The sequence below is a fragment of the Gouania willdenowi genome, chromosome 7 (genome assembly GCF_900634775.1).
Source record: "Gouania willdenowi chromosome 7, fGouWil2.1, whole genome shotgun sequence".
Classification (NCBI taxonomy): Eukaryota; Metazoa; Chordata; class Actinopteri; order Blenniiformes; family Gobiesocidae; genus Gouania; species Gouania willdenowi.
This window is the reverse complement of record NC_041050.1, coordinates 26735691-26751625: the sequence shown is the minus strand read 5'-3', so window position 1 is coordinate 26751625 and position 15935 is coordinate 26735691. Positions and strand designations below refer to the sequence as shown.

Below are 15935 nucleotides of genomic sequence, written 5' to 3'. Positions count from 1 at the left end.
AGTAATCGGCTAAATGGATAAATCACTCTTTCAACTGCTTGCAATTTATCCCTTTTCCAATTGGAAATGCCAAAATGTTGACACATTGGTGCTTGGGAAGGAGCTGGATGTTAGCTAGAATGGAAAGTAGTGGTTTTAGTACAAATTTTAATTAAAAAGAACCCTTTGACAGTGAAAAGGACTTTATTTTCTATACCACTTTTTGTAGATTTTGTCACACAGGTTAAACTAAGGTATATGTGTCAAACTCACGGCCCGGGTGCCAAATCCAGCCCTATTGACCATCAAATTTGGCCCACTCGAGAAACTAAAAATAATAGGAAAAAAAAAATGAAACATTTTTAAATTTTAACTAATTCAGTTGTAGATACCTCAGCCCCTTTCAAATACAAACATTCAGTTAAAATCCACAATATTTGCAGAGCTGTGGTTTCCAGTTCTTATATCACATGACGGCAGTCATTTTTGGAACTCATTTTTTCCAAACTCTGGCGAATTTTTTTCAAATTATTTCACAAAATTTCCCTAAATTCCCAAAATTTCCCTAAATTCCCAAAATCAGGGAAATTGAAGTGAAGATCTTGCACGGACTGATTTACTCACATACTTTAGAATTTATATGTGGAAGTGCAAACCAGGGCACATTAATATAGAATTTTCAATTTTTCCGCACAAAAAATCTGTGGCCCACTTAAGCTCAAACTGCTCCGTATTTGGCCCCTGAAATAAAATGAGTTCGACACCCCTGAATTGAGGTTTCAGGATTTTAGAAATCAATGCCTTGTGGTCAAAGGTGATCATGTACTTCTAAAAAATGTGCAACATTTCAAACATAACGCTGCATGTAGTAACTTATAGATCTTATTTTTCATTGATGCGATTGATACCGTAGTTGAATTAATAACATAAGCCAACAAGCAGATCTTAAAAACAATATTCCAAAGCAGAGCGAATGTACCATACATTCCCTCCATCTATGGTACAGTATGTTCCTCGGTAAAACTTTTATGATCCTGAATTGAGAAACACATGCTGTGTGCTGTCCCTGCAGGACCTCTCCAAGACGCTTCTCCTGTACACGGTTCCTGCTGTCCAAGGCTTCTTCCGTTCCATCTCCCTGTCCAGAGGAAACAACCTGCAGGACACTCTGAGGTGGGCTTGGAGTAGATAATGTAACTCACACGAGGCAAAACATCAACTACCTCTCAGTTTTGGACTGTGTGTGGGGATGGGGCGACCCCTGGTGGTGAATTTGGGATTGCACCGATTTACTGGGTTTCTGATTGTTTCTACTTTTTAACTGTGCAGAGTTTTGACGCTGTGGTTTGACTACGGTCACTGGCCTGAGGTGAATGAAGCTCTGGTGGAAGGAATCAAGACCATCCAAATAGATACGTGGCTGCAGGTAACACACACACACACACACACACACACACACACACACAGTAAATATATGAGGGATTTGAGTAAGATTTTGATCATAGAGTGTACAGCATCACCAGCTTTAAAACAATAAAGCCAAATGCATCATATTCCATACATAATATCTCATAAAATATAAAATGTGCCTTTGAGATCATAGCCACTATATATAGGTCACATACTAAAAGTTTTTTGGGTCAGGTTTGGAGGAGGTCTTAATAAATCTGAATAATCAGTTTTTTTTTTTTGGTACAAAATCACTGTTATACAGTGTTAACAGCAACATAGAATTAACCATAATAAACATTTACACTTGTGTATTGTCTGTTAGCAGGATAACATAAAAAGTACAAAACAAGTATTGACAAAATTTTAACCAAAGATGGAATTCCCTCATGGCATTGAAGATTTCATTAAATTTTGGAGGGTATCCGGATCTATATACTGCAGATGTGTCAAAATCAAGGCCCGAGGGCCAAATTTGGCCCTTTTGAGCATCCAATTTGGCCCGCAGGAGAAAGAAATGAAAACATGAATCATTGTGTAAATTACTAACTAAATCAGTTGTCGTCAATAAATCACATCCTCCAAATACACAAATTTAAAAAAACTTCAAAATATGTGTAGGGTGCAGAGTATACCAATGCTTACGTCACATGAATGCAGTCATTTTTTATCCTAATTTGTTGCAAGAGCTATACTTTTTTTTTTTAATTCTTGCAATTTTACTTAAATACATTTTTAAAAAATGTCCTCAAATTAGATTAAAATTGGTCACAAAATGGACTGATATCTGTCACTTATTACTTGTGCATGTCTGTGCCGACCATTCTTTATATATAGAAGTCAAAACTAGCGCACAATAATGTTGAAAGTGCTTGCCTATAATCTGCGGCCCTTTTAAACTTAAACTGTAATCGTATCCGGCCCCTGAACTACGATGTGTTTGACACCCCTCATATATTGATTCTGCATCAGTTTGAGAAATCAAGTAATTCCAATGTTAAGAACTTTGAGCTTGTGAGCAACAGCTGTCAGACACCCCATCAAACACAATCCTGGCTCTGATTGGTTCTTTTTTCTCGGTCGTGGTGCATTCTGGCAATCTGCCAAAGGCTGCAGGAGCAGCAGGGGGACTCAATGAGTCTGTTTTTTTCACACAAACTATTAGTTTGATGTAAAGCTGTCCTTACATAGTGACAGGTTTAGCAAATATGACAAAAAGTTACTTTTATAAGAGTTGCAGACTGCACCTTTAAGGTAACTCTTGCTTTGGCTTCCCACTGAGTTTTCTGAGCTCTTGTGTTCTGACTGTGGCTGTTTAGGTGATCCCTCAGCTCATAGCTCGGATCGACACACCTCGGGCCCTGGTTGGTCGACTCATACACCAGCTACTGACGGATATCGGGCGCTATCATCCTCAGGTGAGTTTGTTTTATGGTTACAATGCCGCATTTTTTAAATGGTTTAGAATGAAAGATTGTACTGTAGAAAATGATGAACTGTTTTTACAAGTTTCAAATTCAAACTTTGGGTTTAAATAAGTTTGATACATTTTTCTGTGACTTAGAGCGTGATCTTCAAGTATTCAGTGTAAATATAGTTGTTGAGCAAGATTGCAAACTTTTGAAAGGAACTTTTAGGCTGAACCACAGGTGCTGAATTTGTCCTCCTCCAGGCTTTGATCTACCCCCTGACTGTGGCCTCAAAGTCCACCACAACCGCTCGTCACAATGCTGCAAACAAGATTCTGAAGAACATGTGTGAACACTGCAACACTCTGGTTCAGCAGGCCATGATGGTAAATAGCACACGGCATTTAGACGCACAATATGTCAGGAAAATACACAAAGGGACAATAGAAAAAAATATTCCAAAAAGATACAAACAAAAACACAGAAAATGACTCCATAAATCATACATTTGAGAAAAATACACAAAATAACAATGAAAAATACACAAAATAATGACAAAAATACACAAAAAGTCACCAAAAACAAACAAAATGACTCCAGAAAACATACATTAGAGAAATATGTACACAAAATAAAAAAAACAAAAATACACAAAATGGCAACAAAAATACAGAAGATTACGCCAAAAAGATATAAAACTATTTCAGAAATTCACAAGATAAGATGGAGAAATACACTAAATAACTATAGAAATTAACAAAATGACTCCCAAATATCACAAAACGAAAGGATAAATACACAAAATAAAGAAATTCACCAAATGACTCCAAAAACACACAAAACAAAAATGACAGGAAAGAATATTAAATGACCACAAAAGCATTATTCCAAATGTTGATATGAATACTAATAGAATCAGATTTTGAGGTCCCCACTGTGATAAAAGTTACCCATTCCTGTTATAGAACTTTTATTTTGAAATATTCCATTATTTGCCTGTGGAATACTTAAATAAACTAAATAAATCATCACAAAAAAACAACATAATGAGGAGTTTTACCTTTTATTTGGGTTGACTGGGTTGTTGAAGATACAACATTAAGAAATGTATTGCTTGATTTATCCTATTTTAAAACCTAATAGTCGCATTTCATTTAAACCCCTGCCTCATACATTCTGTCTTATTCATCCAAACCTTGCTAAAGATTAATTTTCCCCAATATTCTTTGTCATATAAACTCCTGTATTCTTAACTGAAAATAATACCCAAGAAGACATTTCACCACATGGACTCTAGAGACAAATTCAATGAGACTCGTGACATTTCCATGTCCTATCCTCCAGGTGAGTGAGGAGCTCATCAGAGTGGCCATCCTTTGGCACGAGATGTGGCACGAGGGCCTTGAAGAGGCTTCACGCCTTTACTTCGGCGAGCGCAACGTCAAGGGCATGTTCGCGGTGCTGGAGCCTCTGCACGCCATGATGGAGCGGGGACCACAGACCCTGAAAGAAACCTCCTTTAACCAGGTGTGTGTGTGTGTGTGTGTGTGTGTGTGTGTGTGTGTGTGTGTGTGTGTGTGTGTGTGTGTGTGTGTGTGTGTGTGTGTGTGTGTGTGTGTGTGTGTGTGTGTGTGTGTGTGTGTGTGTGTGTGTGTGTGTGTGTGTGTGTGAGATTCTCTCCTCACACACATTTAAACATCCCAAACACTCCAGTAGGTAGAAATAAACACTGATAGATAGTGCAGCATTTTACATTTTACATAGACTTTGCTTGAAAACCAACAGAAACCAAACAACTGTAATGGCACATTCACACCAAAGGCATCCAAAGCGTTAACGACATCAGGTTTACATAGACAATATATGGTGGACGCGCTTCTAGGGAGCATCAGAAGTCCCGCTGCGTGCCCTGCGCCTCCTGTGAGGCGCGTTTTGAAGCTTTTCGCGCGACGGACTTTTTTGACATGCGTCCGGCGCCTCAAACGCGGCCGACGCTGGAGTTGGGATTGTTGACTTTTTGGACATATCGCGGCGTGTAGAGCAATCAGAAGCGTTCCCCAACCATGACATATTCAGAATAATAAGGGAAAAAAAACACTAACCAGAGGTGGAGACAGATGGACAGGTGCTCTTCTGCTGGCATAGAGCGCCCGTAGTTGGTGTTCTGGAAGAAGATGCGAGCGCTGATGCTGGTCAGCAGGTAATCAAACTGGGCACGGGAGAGACGGAGGTTGCGCTGAAAGCGACTCTCTTCCGAGCGCAGCTCCGGTTAAATCCAGAAACGGTGCCGAGGCGCAAATAAAGCCAAGCCACGGGGGTCGGAGGCGGCGTGTTCAGCAAGGGACTCCAAACACCACCTTCTCAACACAAATGTTCCCCACCACTTCACAGTCACTGGGTGAATAATGAACGTAACTGATTGCCACAATATCATCCATTGTATGAACACCACCGGCAACAGAGAAGCCCCTCCCCTCGACACGCTCCCTTTTCAACTTGTTTGGACGCGCGTCCCGAGTATCTTCAACGCTGGTGACAAGCGTCTGATTCAATGAGCACTGAGCGTGAGGCACAATTTTGACTCTCGAAACGCATTTGGTTTGAACGTACTATAAATCAGCGAGATCCAACCATATGGTGGATCTCGCTAATATGGTGCACATAGATGTAAGAAGTTATGCAGAAAGAGAGTGCAGATAATGTTAACTGCAAACATATGATATCATGGGTTGTTTAATGCAATATCAGTAGCATATATCTACAGTAATTAGCTATTTATTGAAGTTATCCATTGTAGAAAACATTTAACATTGTTAGGGACTTCAATTTTATGTTTTACGATTTCCATATATATCCATTTCCACATCCCATGAAACTTTTCTGTTTCGTTTCCATTGAATCACCTGTTTAGATGAGTGAGGTAACCGTGACCGTGTACTGAGTGTGTGCTCTGTCATGTGTCTGCAGGGAAGAATGTGTGTGTTGGCAAAATTGGTATTTGTCCGTTTGCTACACATTCAGTCATCTGTTTTCCTTGTAAAAAATAATGTGTTAAATGTGTGATATTGATTTAAAACATACATGTGATCAATGACGTGCAGTCAGGGGAGGCAAAGCCTGACCTGTCATCATGGCATTTAAAATGCTAACAATTGTGTTAGGGACCAAGCTGTGAGGCAAGGAGACAAAAGCTTTAAATTTCAAAAAAAAAAAAAGGTGCTTTATTGGCCACAGACAAACACAGGCCAATAAAAGAGGTCAACTTAATGTAACATTTTTAAGATAGAATGTGCAAAGAGAACTGTCACAAACAAACTGACCTCTTCAAATGAGACAGGAGTCAACTTAAATACAGTTTGGACCATACCAAATATAAATAAGTAGAAACACGGGATAAACAACCAAAACTAAGGAACAAACACAGCCCCCTTAAACCCAGTCCCCCTTTCCAATGGTCTGGTCCACTTAAGGCCGCCTCCAGCTCACTCTTAGGCCAGCCCCTCGCCACCTCTCTGTTCTTCTTAAAGGGACAGAGAATAATGTCAGTGTCAATCATCAAATGATTTAATAATAATAAATAATAATGCATCAGTTTTATATAGCGCTTTAGCATAGACACTCAAAGTCGCTTTACAGAATTAAGGCATTATTCTTTCACTCCACACTTAGTGGTGGTAAACTACTATTGTAGCCACAGCTGCCCTGGGGCAGACTGACGGAAGCGAGGCTGCCATAGTGCGCCATCGGCCCCTCCGACCACCAGCAACACTCACTCACACACTACATTCATACTAGGCAATGTAGGTGAAGTGCCTTGCCCAAGGGCACAATGACAGATACCACTGGGTGACTGCCACCCCACTGTGGCACCTGGAATTCTCAGTGGTCTCCCATCCAGCTACTAACCAGCCCCAGACCTGCTTAGCATCCGAGATCTAACGGGATCGGGCAATGACAGGCTGGTATGGCCACATACCACATTTAGGAGTTGTTACATCTGTGTGGCCCAGCCATCACAACCTGACTGCTTCATAAATTAGTTTTCTTATGATTTAAACATTTTCATTGTCAAAATTGCTGAATTTGTGCATTTCCTGTATGAATCCATTGAAAAAGAGCGAGGGGAGGCAGGGAGCAGCAGTGCTTCACCTGTGATGTCACTTTGTCAATGGAGCATTCAGTCAGAACATGCCCGTTGCTTTCTCTCTTTATATCACTAATGTACATGTTTGATTACTCATTTACTGCATATGCTGATGTTCCACAGTCTGCCTATAATGTTTAATGAATGTGTGACATATTTAGTCTTTCTAGTGGGCTGATTTGTCCATAAATGCACAGTGAAAAAGTACAGTGTGAGGCAGACAGTACCGTGACTCAAAGACAGTGTTCAGAACTTAGGAGCAGACATGGCCTTCCTCACCATCAGTCCTTTCAAGAGAATATCATTAATGATTCTCATTTTTATTTAGTAAAAGAGAGATAAACCATGTACAGAAAACGTTTTTTGATACAATGAAAAATCTCGTTTTTCTTGCTATTGTATCGTCAAAACATATGGAATAGATTAAAGAATAATCCAAACTTTTCACAACAACTGAATGTTTTAATATAATCAGAATGTTTTGGGGAAATTACAATAAAAGTTGTACCATTTCAGTGCCAGAACATACAATATATGCTAGAAAAAATGAATAAAAGTAGAAGTACAGTGAAATATCTGCTACATATTGACACATTTGCATATATAAAATTATATTTTAAAAATAAATGCATTTAAGCTTCTATTGGGTTAATAAATATGTGCATCTGACTCCAGAGGAGGCGGTGCCTCACCAGTCATGAACCTCACCACACGTCACTGAATGTGATGTATTCCTGTGTCATATCTGGGCCTAATTTATACACTTAACGGTTAAGGCTGCTTTTTTTCTTTTTCATACATTCCATGTTTTCCATACATTTTCGTGATCCCTGAAAAACGGATGCCCTATATGATCTATTTTAGTTTCTGGTAAAAAATGTTTGTTATGAATGTGTTTGCCATCACACAGCCTTTATCTCTTTTGATCCTTGAGCCTTGTTGCCTTCATATGTTGGCCCTCTTCACTTTACACGGACATGTGTCTGTCTTTTTTTGTGCTTCAGGCTTATGGCCGGGACTTGATGGAAGCGCAGGACTGGTGCAGGAAGTACATGCGCTCTGGAAATGTGAAAGACCTAACCCAGGCCTGGGACCTTTACTACCACGTGTTCAGACGCATCTCCAAGCAGCTGCCACAGGTGAGAGGGAAGGTGGGAGGGGCCGTCGTCATTGTCTCTCTAATAGTGTTTTTTTACTACCCCTTGTTCGATTCCTTAGTTTTTACAGCCCTTGGAGCATAAATGTGATATCAGTGACATCAGCTGTAGTTAAGCTCTTTGAGTGAAGGTAAAGGTATCGCTGGTACTACTTGTACGCCTTGTATGCTAAAAAGGGACCGGGAAAAAGCCAATTCAGGTGTGCCATTGGCTTTCAAAAGTATTGCAACCAATCAGGGGGCTGGATTTGGTTATAATCCCTCCTACTTCCTTTGCATTTTGTCTATTAATACAATGAGTGAATCGCTAGGTTTTAATAGTACTACTAGTAGGCTAAAAACAGTGTACTAGTACTACTAGGGAGATTTTGAGTGTACCAGTAGTACTAGTTAACAAAAATTTTGTTTTACCAGTGAAAAATTTTTGGTGCACTACTGCGTGAGTTGACCTTACTAGTAAAGCAAAATTGTCTGCTCATAAAATGTTTAATTAATTAATAATATTATGAGTAAACCTTGGCATTTTACTAGTAAGATATTTAAAGTCTACTTGTACTCCTAGTAACTCAAATCTGTCTACTTGATTTGCTTTACTAGTAAAGTCTACTCCATCACTAGTACTGCAAAAACCTTTACTAGTAACATTTGTTTACTAGTACTACTAGTAAATTCAAAATCTCACACATTCTCAACACTTTCTTTCCCCTCATCCACTTTGGCCTCAGCTGACCTCCCTGGAGCTACAGTACGTGTCTCCAAAGCTGCTGATGTGTCGAGACCTGGAGCTGGCCGTACCAGGCACTTATGACCCCAACCAGCCTATCATTCGCATCCAGTCCATTGCCCCGTCCCTGCAGGTTATCACCTCCAAGCAGCGCCCGCGCAAGCTCACCATTATGGGTAAGAGGCTGCATGCATTTGCTAAACAGAACAGATGCAAAGTCACTTCGCTATTAATGGAAGCTTTATTTGAACAATAAACAGCTCAGGGGCAGCAATTACTTTGGAATTAATGAATGCAGAAGAATAAAATATGGCACTGCTGTGTCAGAAAGAAGAAGAAACCACTGAGAGAGAAATTTAATTCTACAGTACATTCCTTTTTATTGCCATTGCTATTATGGAAACAATCACAGAGATGTTATTTCATAGTAAGTCTTTGGTACGTTATTTTTTACGTTTGAATATAACCAAGCATTTAAAGCAGCATCTTAGGGAACATTTGAAATTTAGCCAATGGGCCTGTTTCATTTGATCGCCCGTCTCCGGGGTAATATCGCAGGTACTTGTTTTTCTCAAATGTGGCAAGTACACACACCCACAAAGCTGCTGCTTGACAACAGGCAGGCTTTAGTGTTCATGCTGTAGTGTTGACAGATGTGCATTGCATAGTCAGAGTGTGTTAACATTCCCTTGTTTGCCATGTGAACTGATGCACTCATCTGAAATGTTGGAAGTCCCTACAGTTGTTAAATAAAAGTGACCTTTCAACACATCCATCCATCCATTATCAGACCGTATTTGTCCTATTTCAGGGTCCTGTACAGGGCGCTAGTCCAATGCAGGACAACACAGAGCCAGGCAAACGATCACTTACATTCACATTCACTCCAACGGGCAATTTAGAGACTCCAATCAACCTTACAGTCATGTTTTTTGGATTGTGGGAGGAAGCGGGAGTACCCGGAGGAAACTCATGCAGCAAACCCTGCAAACTCCACACAGAAAGGACCCAAGTGTCCACCCCAGGGCTTGAACCCAGGACCTTATTACTGTGAGGCGGAAGGGCTAACACAAACAAACATCAATGTGTTGTTAGTAAAAGAAAAAATAAGAGAATTTAACTGTGGACAGAAAAATGTGGCCCGTTTTACACTGTGTTTTGTAGAGGATTTGTAACCCCTCATTTTGTACGGCCCCCAAAGTAAATAGATAAAATTACATGGAGAAACACAAAATCATTCCAGAAACACACAAAATGACAACAAAAACATAAAAAATTAGAGAAATTGTGCAAAATGACAATAAACAACAAAAATACATGAAATAACAAACAACATAACTTCAAAAGTACACACAATGACAACAAAAACACACAAAACAGCAAAAATAACAGACAACAAAAACACACCAAATTACTCAAAACACACAAAAATTACCCTAAAAACACGAAACAAACAAAAGTACATAAAATGCGAGTAAAATATACAAAATGACTACAAATTATTCTAAATGCTGACATGAATGCTTATTATGTTGCCCTTGGATCAGAGAAATCTGATTTTTGTGGCCCCCACTGTGATAAAAGCTGCTCATCTTTGTCCTACACTTCCACAAACATTTTTGATATGGTCAGAATCTGGGAACAATAATTCCTATTCACTGACATCGCAAACATTCAACTCTGTGCTGCAGCCTTCAAACTCACACCTCTCACTTGAAGGAGAAACTCATTACCGTCCTCTCTACAGTACACAGCTGCAGAATTATTGAGTGTATTGAGGCATGCTGGACTGCGGCCTTTTAGAAATGGAGTTTTTGGTAAACCCCGAGGGGCACTTCAGTACTACAAGAAATCAAACATGAAGCTTTCTGAGTCTGTAGCAAACGTAACCAGTTTATAAGCTTCAGTCAAATTAGTGGAATCAAGCACTTTAAACATGTTTAAATCAAACAGTGTGATCATCTACAATTAACACAGAGGCTGTTTTAGTTTACCTAAGTGTTAAGGTAAATGTGTGTTCGGATAATAAGAATGTTATGATACGATCTTCACCTCCAGGTGTTAAGTCTGACACTTTACATTTAATTAAACTACTACAGTGCCCGTCAGAAGTATGTGTTCATGTGGGAGCTTAAAGGGGACATATCATGGTTTTAAATCCTTCCTTTTTACATATAAATCATACAGTTGTGGTCTATATAAAGCGGAACTGCAATGCTTGGGTCTGAATTCCTCATTATTATAGCTCCACAGACCCCTTTTCTACCCCTTTTCTGATGTGCATCTGAGAGCAACTCGTTTTGGTGCGGTCTCTTTAAATGCAAATGAGACACTTCATACCCCGCCCCCTCTCCAGGTTGCAGAGGTGACACTCAGTTCAACTCCACCCTGTTCGGCCATTTTTGTAGTTTGATAGAAGAGATACGGCTATGTAGCGGCGCATAAACTTTTTATTCACACGTTATTTACAAAATGTCAACAACAGAAGACTTGTCCATCCAGCCTTACATGTTCGAGCCAGAGTCAGACCCAGCGGAGCGAGATGAAAATGAAGATGATGAACCTGCAGAACCCTAACAAGTGAGCTAACACAAGCACCGAACTAACGCTAGCGCCAAGCTAACGTTACGAAATGCATTTTAATAGTCTTTTCAAAGACAAAAACGGCAAAATGAAATGACTAATGAAAACTTTAGACTTAAATTAAATCATGTAGGCCATATCATTAAGGATCTAAAACAAGCACACCGCTAACATATGAAGACGGTGCAACTGCTAATGCTAACAAAACAATGACAGGGACATCTTATCATCACACTTTTTAGCGTTATTTACAGCTTAGCGAAGTACTCTGTTCGTTGTCTCCAAAGATAGAAGGAATTGAACCCTCAATCAGACAAAGTCTTTCGGCAAATCCTTCTTTATACTGGCGGAGGTTGCAGAAGCAGTCATCCTTGAAGTGCTTCGCGCACACAAAAATGACCTTACCCACAGATGTGGGTACATTTCCGTGAAAAATAAAACTCAACCAGGCACTTCGAAAAGGTTCTGATGCTGGGAGACGGTGTCATGAAGCGTGTGGGTTACTACATCCAACAACCGAACATTTTGACTTATCCTCTCGTAACTTCGGCATCCTTGAGCTTGGACTACAAAATAAAAGCGAGAAATAAAAATGGCGGATTGCTCGAAGTGTTGGACCTGGAGTTGATGTCCTAATTTGGCAGTTCCGCTGCAAATACTGTGATGTAATAGTTCAAAAAACGTAATAGAGAATAGAAACAGAAGCAGATTGAAAAATATGAGCAAAACAGAATATAAAGATATCAACGGAGCACCTGAAGAGACTAATTTGATTTTTTCTGTACTTCTAAGCACTCTAAATATACAACAAAATGCATTTAAGGGCTAAAAAAGTGGATTTAGCATGATATGTCCCCTTTAAGTAGAGTTGTCAATTATGGCTAAATGAGTATGTGTTCGAAGGTTGGATGTACAAAGAAGTGTACAGTACATACTGTACTCTGTAGTGTTATAAAGGGGTATATTTGCGGGTGCAAAGTAAAATAGTGTTTGCGATTTCCCTGGTTTAATTCTATGGGACATGAACATGATTTGTTTGTTGTTTTTGTTTTTACTCATTTTTGTATTTTTGTCGTTAGGTGTTTTTTTCTGTAATGTATGTTTATTGGAGTCATGTACTATGTGCAAGCTGCTAAAAAAAGTTTAGAAAGCCAAAATGATGCATGCACACACAAACACGCGCAGTGTTTGCTGGCTGTAGTGCGCGCTCGGCTGTAGTGCACACACGTGACTACGGTGTGCAGTGATTGGCTATAGTGCGCCACGTGATTAAAGGCTCCGGCAAAGGATGATTGCTTTTCTGAAATTGTTCATTAAATGGACTTTTTCATTCCAAACAAATCCCACGGCGCACAGCTTTGAACCAAGCTACAGCTATGTAGCAAGTATGAGCTCTGTCTGTCCCTGAACACTAAATATATTTGAGGCACAGACACACATACACACAGAGATTCTTTGCTTTAATAGATGGATGTAACTGTTTGCTTATCGCAACATATTTAAGAGTCGGGACGAAACTAAACTTCCAGGTTTCATAAAGTCGCCAAATAAAATGACTATATATAACATATACAGGCCTTCACTGAGATAGAATGAGCGTTAAACATTCCAATTTTCTCCATGAATCAACAATGAGGTCACAATGTGACACTTAGAAAGAAGCTTCAAAGTGTTTGGAGGCCTCTGAGTGCTTTCTCAAAGTATTTTTTAAAGAGTTGTTGTGGACAAAGTTTGAGAGTCACTGCATTAGCAGATACTGGGAGGTATGAATGACCCTTCACAGCTCCGAGTGTTATTACTTCAAAAAAGACGACATAAAAGCTGCACTCAGTCGGCTTTGTACCAAAGAGGCCATGTGTTATTTTTATTTGCTGCCTCCAAGAGAAACACCACATGCAGACACAGATCGATTTGTCAGGACAGCCATTGCAGCCCCACCGCAGTTCAATGGCAGTAAATTGAGTATAGAAATAAATAATTGTGGCATTTTGTTCCCTCCGCGGTTCTGCTGTATAAAATATGACGGCAAAGTGCTTCTAAAATGGCGTGCTGCTATAAAGTCACCTTGTCTGGAAGCTGAACCCACATGTTATCAATCACACGCTTCAGCCCGCTTCACACCTTTTTCTCTGGACATGGTCACACTTTGTTCTTGTGTATCTCCTCAGTGCTACACAACACCGCATGTTAAAGATGATAGTCAATAAATCACTCGAGCTCTGGAGCAAGACTTCAGATTAAGACCTGTCACCCACTGTGGGCGGCCCAGATTTACTGTCAGCAGTCACCTCCCCTGGTGGTGCACAGTTAGAAGCCTACTGGGATTGTAATTGGAGGTGGATTTTTGATAGGATTGCAGCTTTGTCAGTTTCCCACCTGATGCGTTTGTCTGGTCAATTAAAGGTAACATTGGTAGTGGCAGCTTTGGCAAAGTATAATGTACATCTTCCTTATTTGGGAAAAGTTTCAAAATATTTCCCTATTGTTTTCTAACTCTGAAGAGATTTTTTTTTAATCTGTTACCAAGCCCACGCATGAAGATAAATAATAGCAGTTTTAATTGTTCTGTGTGTGCGTGTGTGAGCTCCGATAATATCAATTCTGCACACACGGAACCATTCTGTCTCATCACTGATCTTCTTCCAACACAGAAATATTACATGATCAAATCTAATAACGTGGTCTAATGCTGCATTCACGCAACTCTGGATTTTTTGACCTCCTACTTGGAAAAGTGACTTTGAATTGAATTGAAGTCGGAGCTCGTACTCTGTAAAGTCAAGGGAAAAAAATCTAATATTATACCAGTCAGTCATTTACTGGATAAGATGTTCCTACATGCTGCCACTGAACTCGGAAAACAGAATTTTCATCTGGGAAATGCAGAGTTCCTTGAACGCTGCTTTGCGTGTTCCTCAGTCAGCTCACTTGGCTACATTCCGTTCCGGAGTCGTCGGCTCTTTTCACACACACAAGGAATTTTTATCTATAAATAAAGTTAAATAATATTTACTGTTGTCATTTCAGACCTGATTATCAGGACAAATTCATTTTGAACACACCACAGGATGATAATATAAAACACAAGATAATCTACCGTTTGTCATCCTTGGTCAAATGGGGGAAAATCGGGACAAAAACAGCATAATTGTCTTTACGTGTACCCCGTTTAACATTGTATACCAGGTATAGACATAGTGTAGGCCTCAGATCAATAACAGAATAATTTACTGACGACATTTAAATTGCTTCTTGCTGGTTTATTATTGACTCCATCATAAACAATTGGTTCTTGACAAATGATCTTGTGATTTGAACTAAAGAAAAGTTTTTGGCATTGCATTGTGGGATTTGGAGTCCCATGGGAAAATGCAAAGACAGTGCCGAAGTGGACAAGTTTCTTTAAGAAATTTACTTAATTGTTACTAACATTTCTTGTTTCTTTGCTAGACTAAGAAGACAGTTATTCTATTGATGTCATTTTGTTCTGCTTGGTTTATGGTGTTCCCCTGATATAACGTCCCTCCAATCTCTGCCATATTCTGGTGTTTTTTGTGCAAAGCCAAAATATCACAGCCGTCATTGTTTTGTCAACAACTTTCAACTCGTTGGCAAAGTAATTTGAGTCACACTGGCATCAGTAGTAAATGAGAACAACTTGTGGGCGTCGTTTATCGTCTCCAGCAGCTTTAACTTGTGTTGACACATCTTTAAGAGTTGTTGATGTCAGTCAGCTCAGGGTGTGAATATTTGATGAGCCGCTAAGCAAGAGAACAAAGGGACTGTCGGTGTCGGGGTTGTCGGTGATTAATGGGAGAACAGGACATCATCTATCTATCTGTGAGGAAAACAAACACCGATAACTCTCCAGGTGTTTAACCCACATTGTTTTGCTGAGAATATCTATGGCTAGTGCTACACACCGAGGTGTCGGTGACTCTCTGATGTAAAGCCACAGATTGACTCTGACGCTCACAATGCAACGCACAAAACTTCTACGAAGTTCAAGCCACATGGCTATTTGACAAACCAATTGTTAGTGGAGTCAAAAATGTATTTCGGAAGAAATACCTTTCATTTAATAATTATGATAAGACCTACCCTATGTATTTAACGGTGTCCCCAGCAGTTTTAAACCTCTGAATTTGTGCAATGATAAATATAAATAAACTAGCATCAACTTCACTATCTAGTGCTGTGAAAGCCTGAAACATACATTTCATAAAGGGTCATGTGTTGATGACATTAGTTCGGTTTGCTACCAAACCAAATCTGCACAGCAGTCTAAGGCTAGAGCTCAGTGTGATTTAGTTTATCACTCGAACTTGTAACAATACACATGATGCAGTAACACCCAAGAGTTATTGATCTTGTCCTAATGCACACACATAAAGGTTTACATCTGTTTTCAGTTGTTTATTCATTGGTTTAGCCCAGAGGTCTGCAACCTCTGCTCTCAAAGAAGCTGTTTTGCTTAATCTCATCGGGATT

At 39.6% G+C, this 15935-nt stretch overlaps 1 protein-coding gene and 1 pseudogene across 1 annotated transcript in view; one reads left to right on the top strand and one right to left on the bottom strand.

Moving 5' to 3' along the window:
- mtor (mechanistic target of rapamycin kinase) overlaps positions 1 to 15935 on the top strand; it is a 145916-nt gene that overhangs the window by 114369 nt on the left and 15612 nt on the right. Inside the window, exons 40-46 of the mRNA XM_028452859.1 lie at positions 1052 to 1152; positions 1309 to 1405; positions 2748 to 2846; positions 3101 to 3223; positions 4182 to 4364; positions 7986 to 8120; positions 8863 to 9037. Coding sequence (XP_028308660.1) covers positions 1052 to 1152; positions 1309 to 1405; positions 2748 to 2846; positions 3101 to 3223; positions 4182 to 4364; positions 7986 to 8120; positions 8863 to 9037 — 913 coding nt within the window. The remainder of the gene's footprint in view (positions 1 to 1051; positions 1153 to 1308; positions 1406 to 2747; positions 2847 to 3100; positions 3224 to 4181; positions 4365 to 7985; positions 8121 to 8862; positions 9038 to 15935) is intronic.
- On the bottom strand, positions 6696 to 6813 carry LOC114467751 (uncharacterized; annotated as a pseudogene).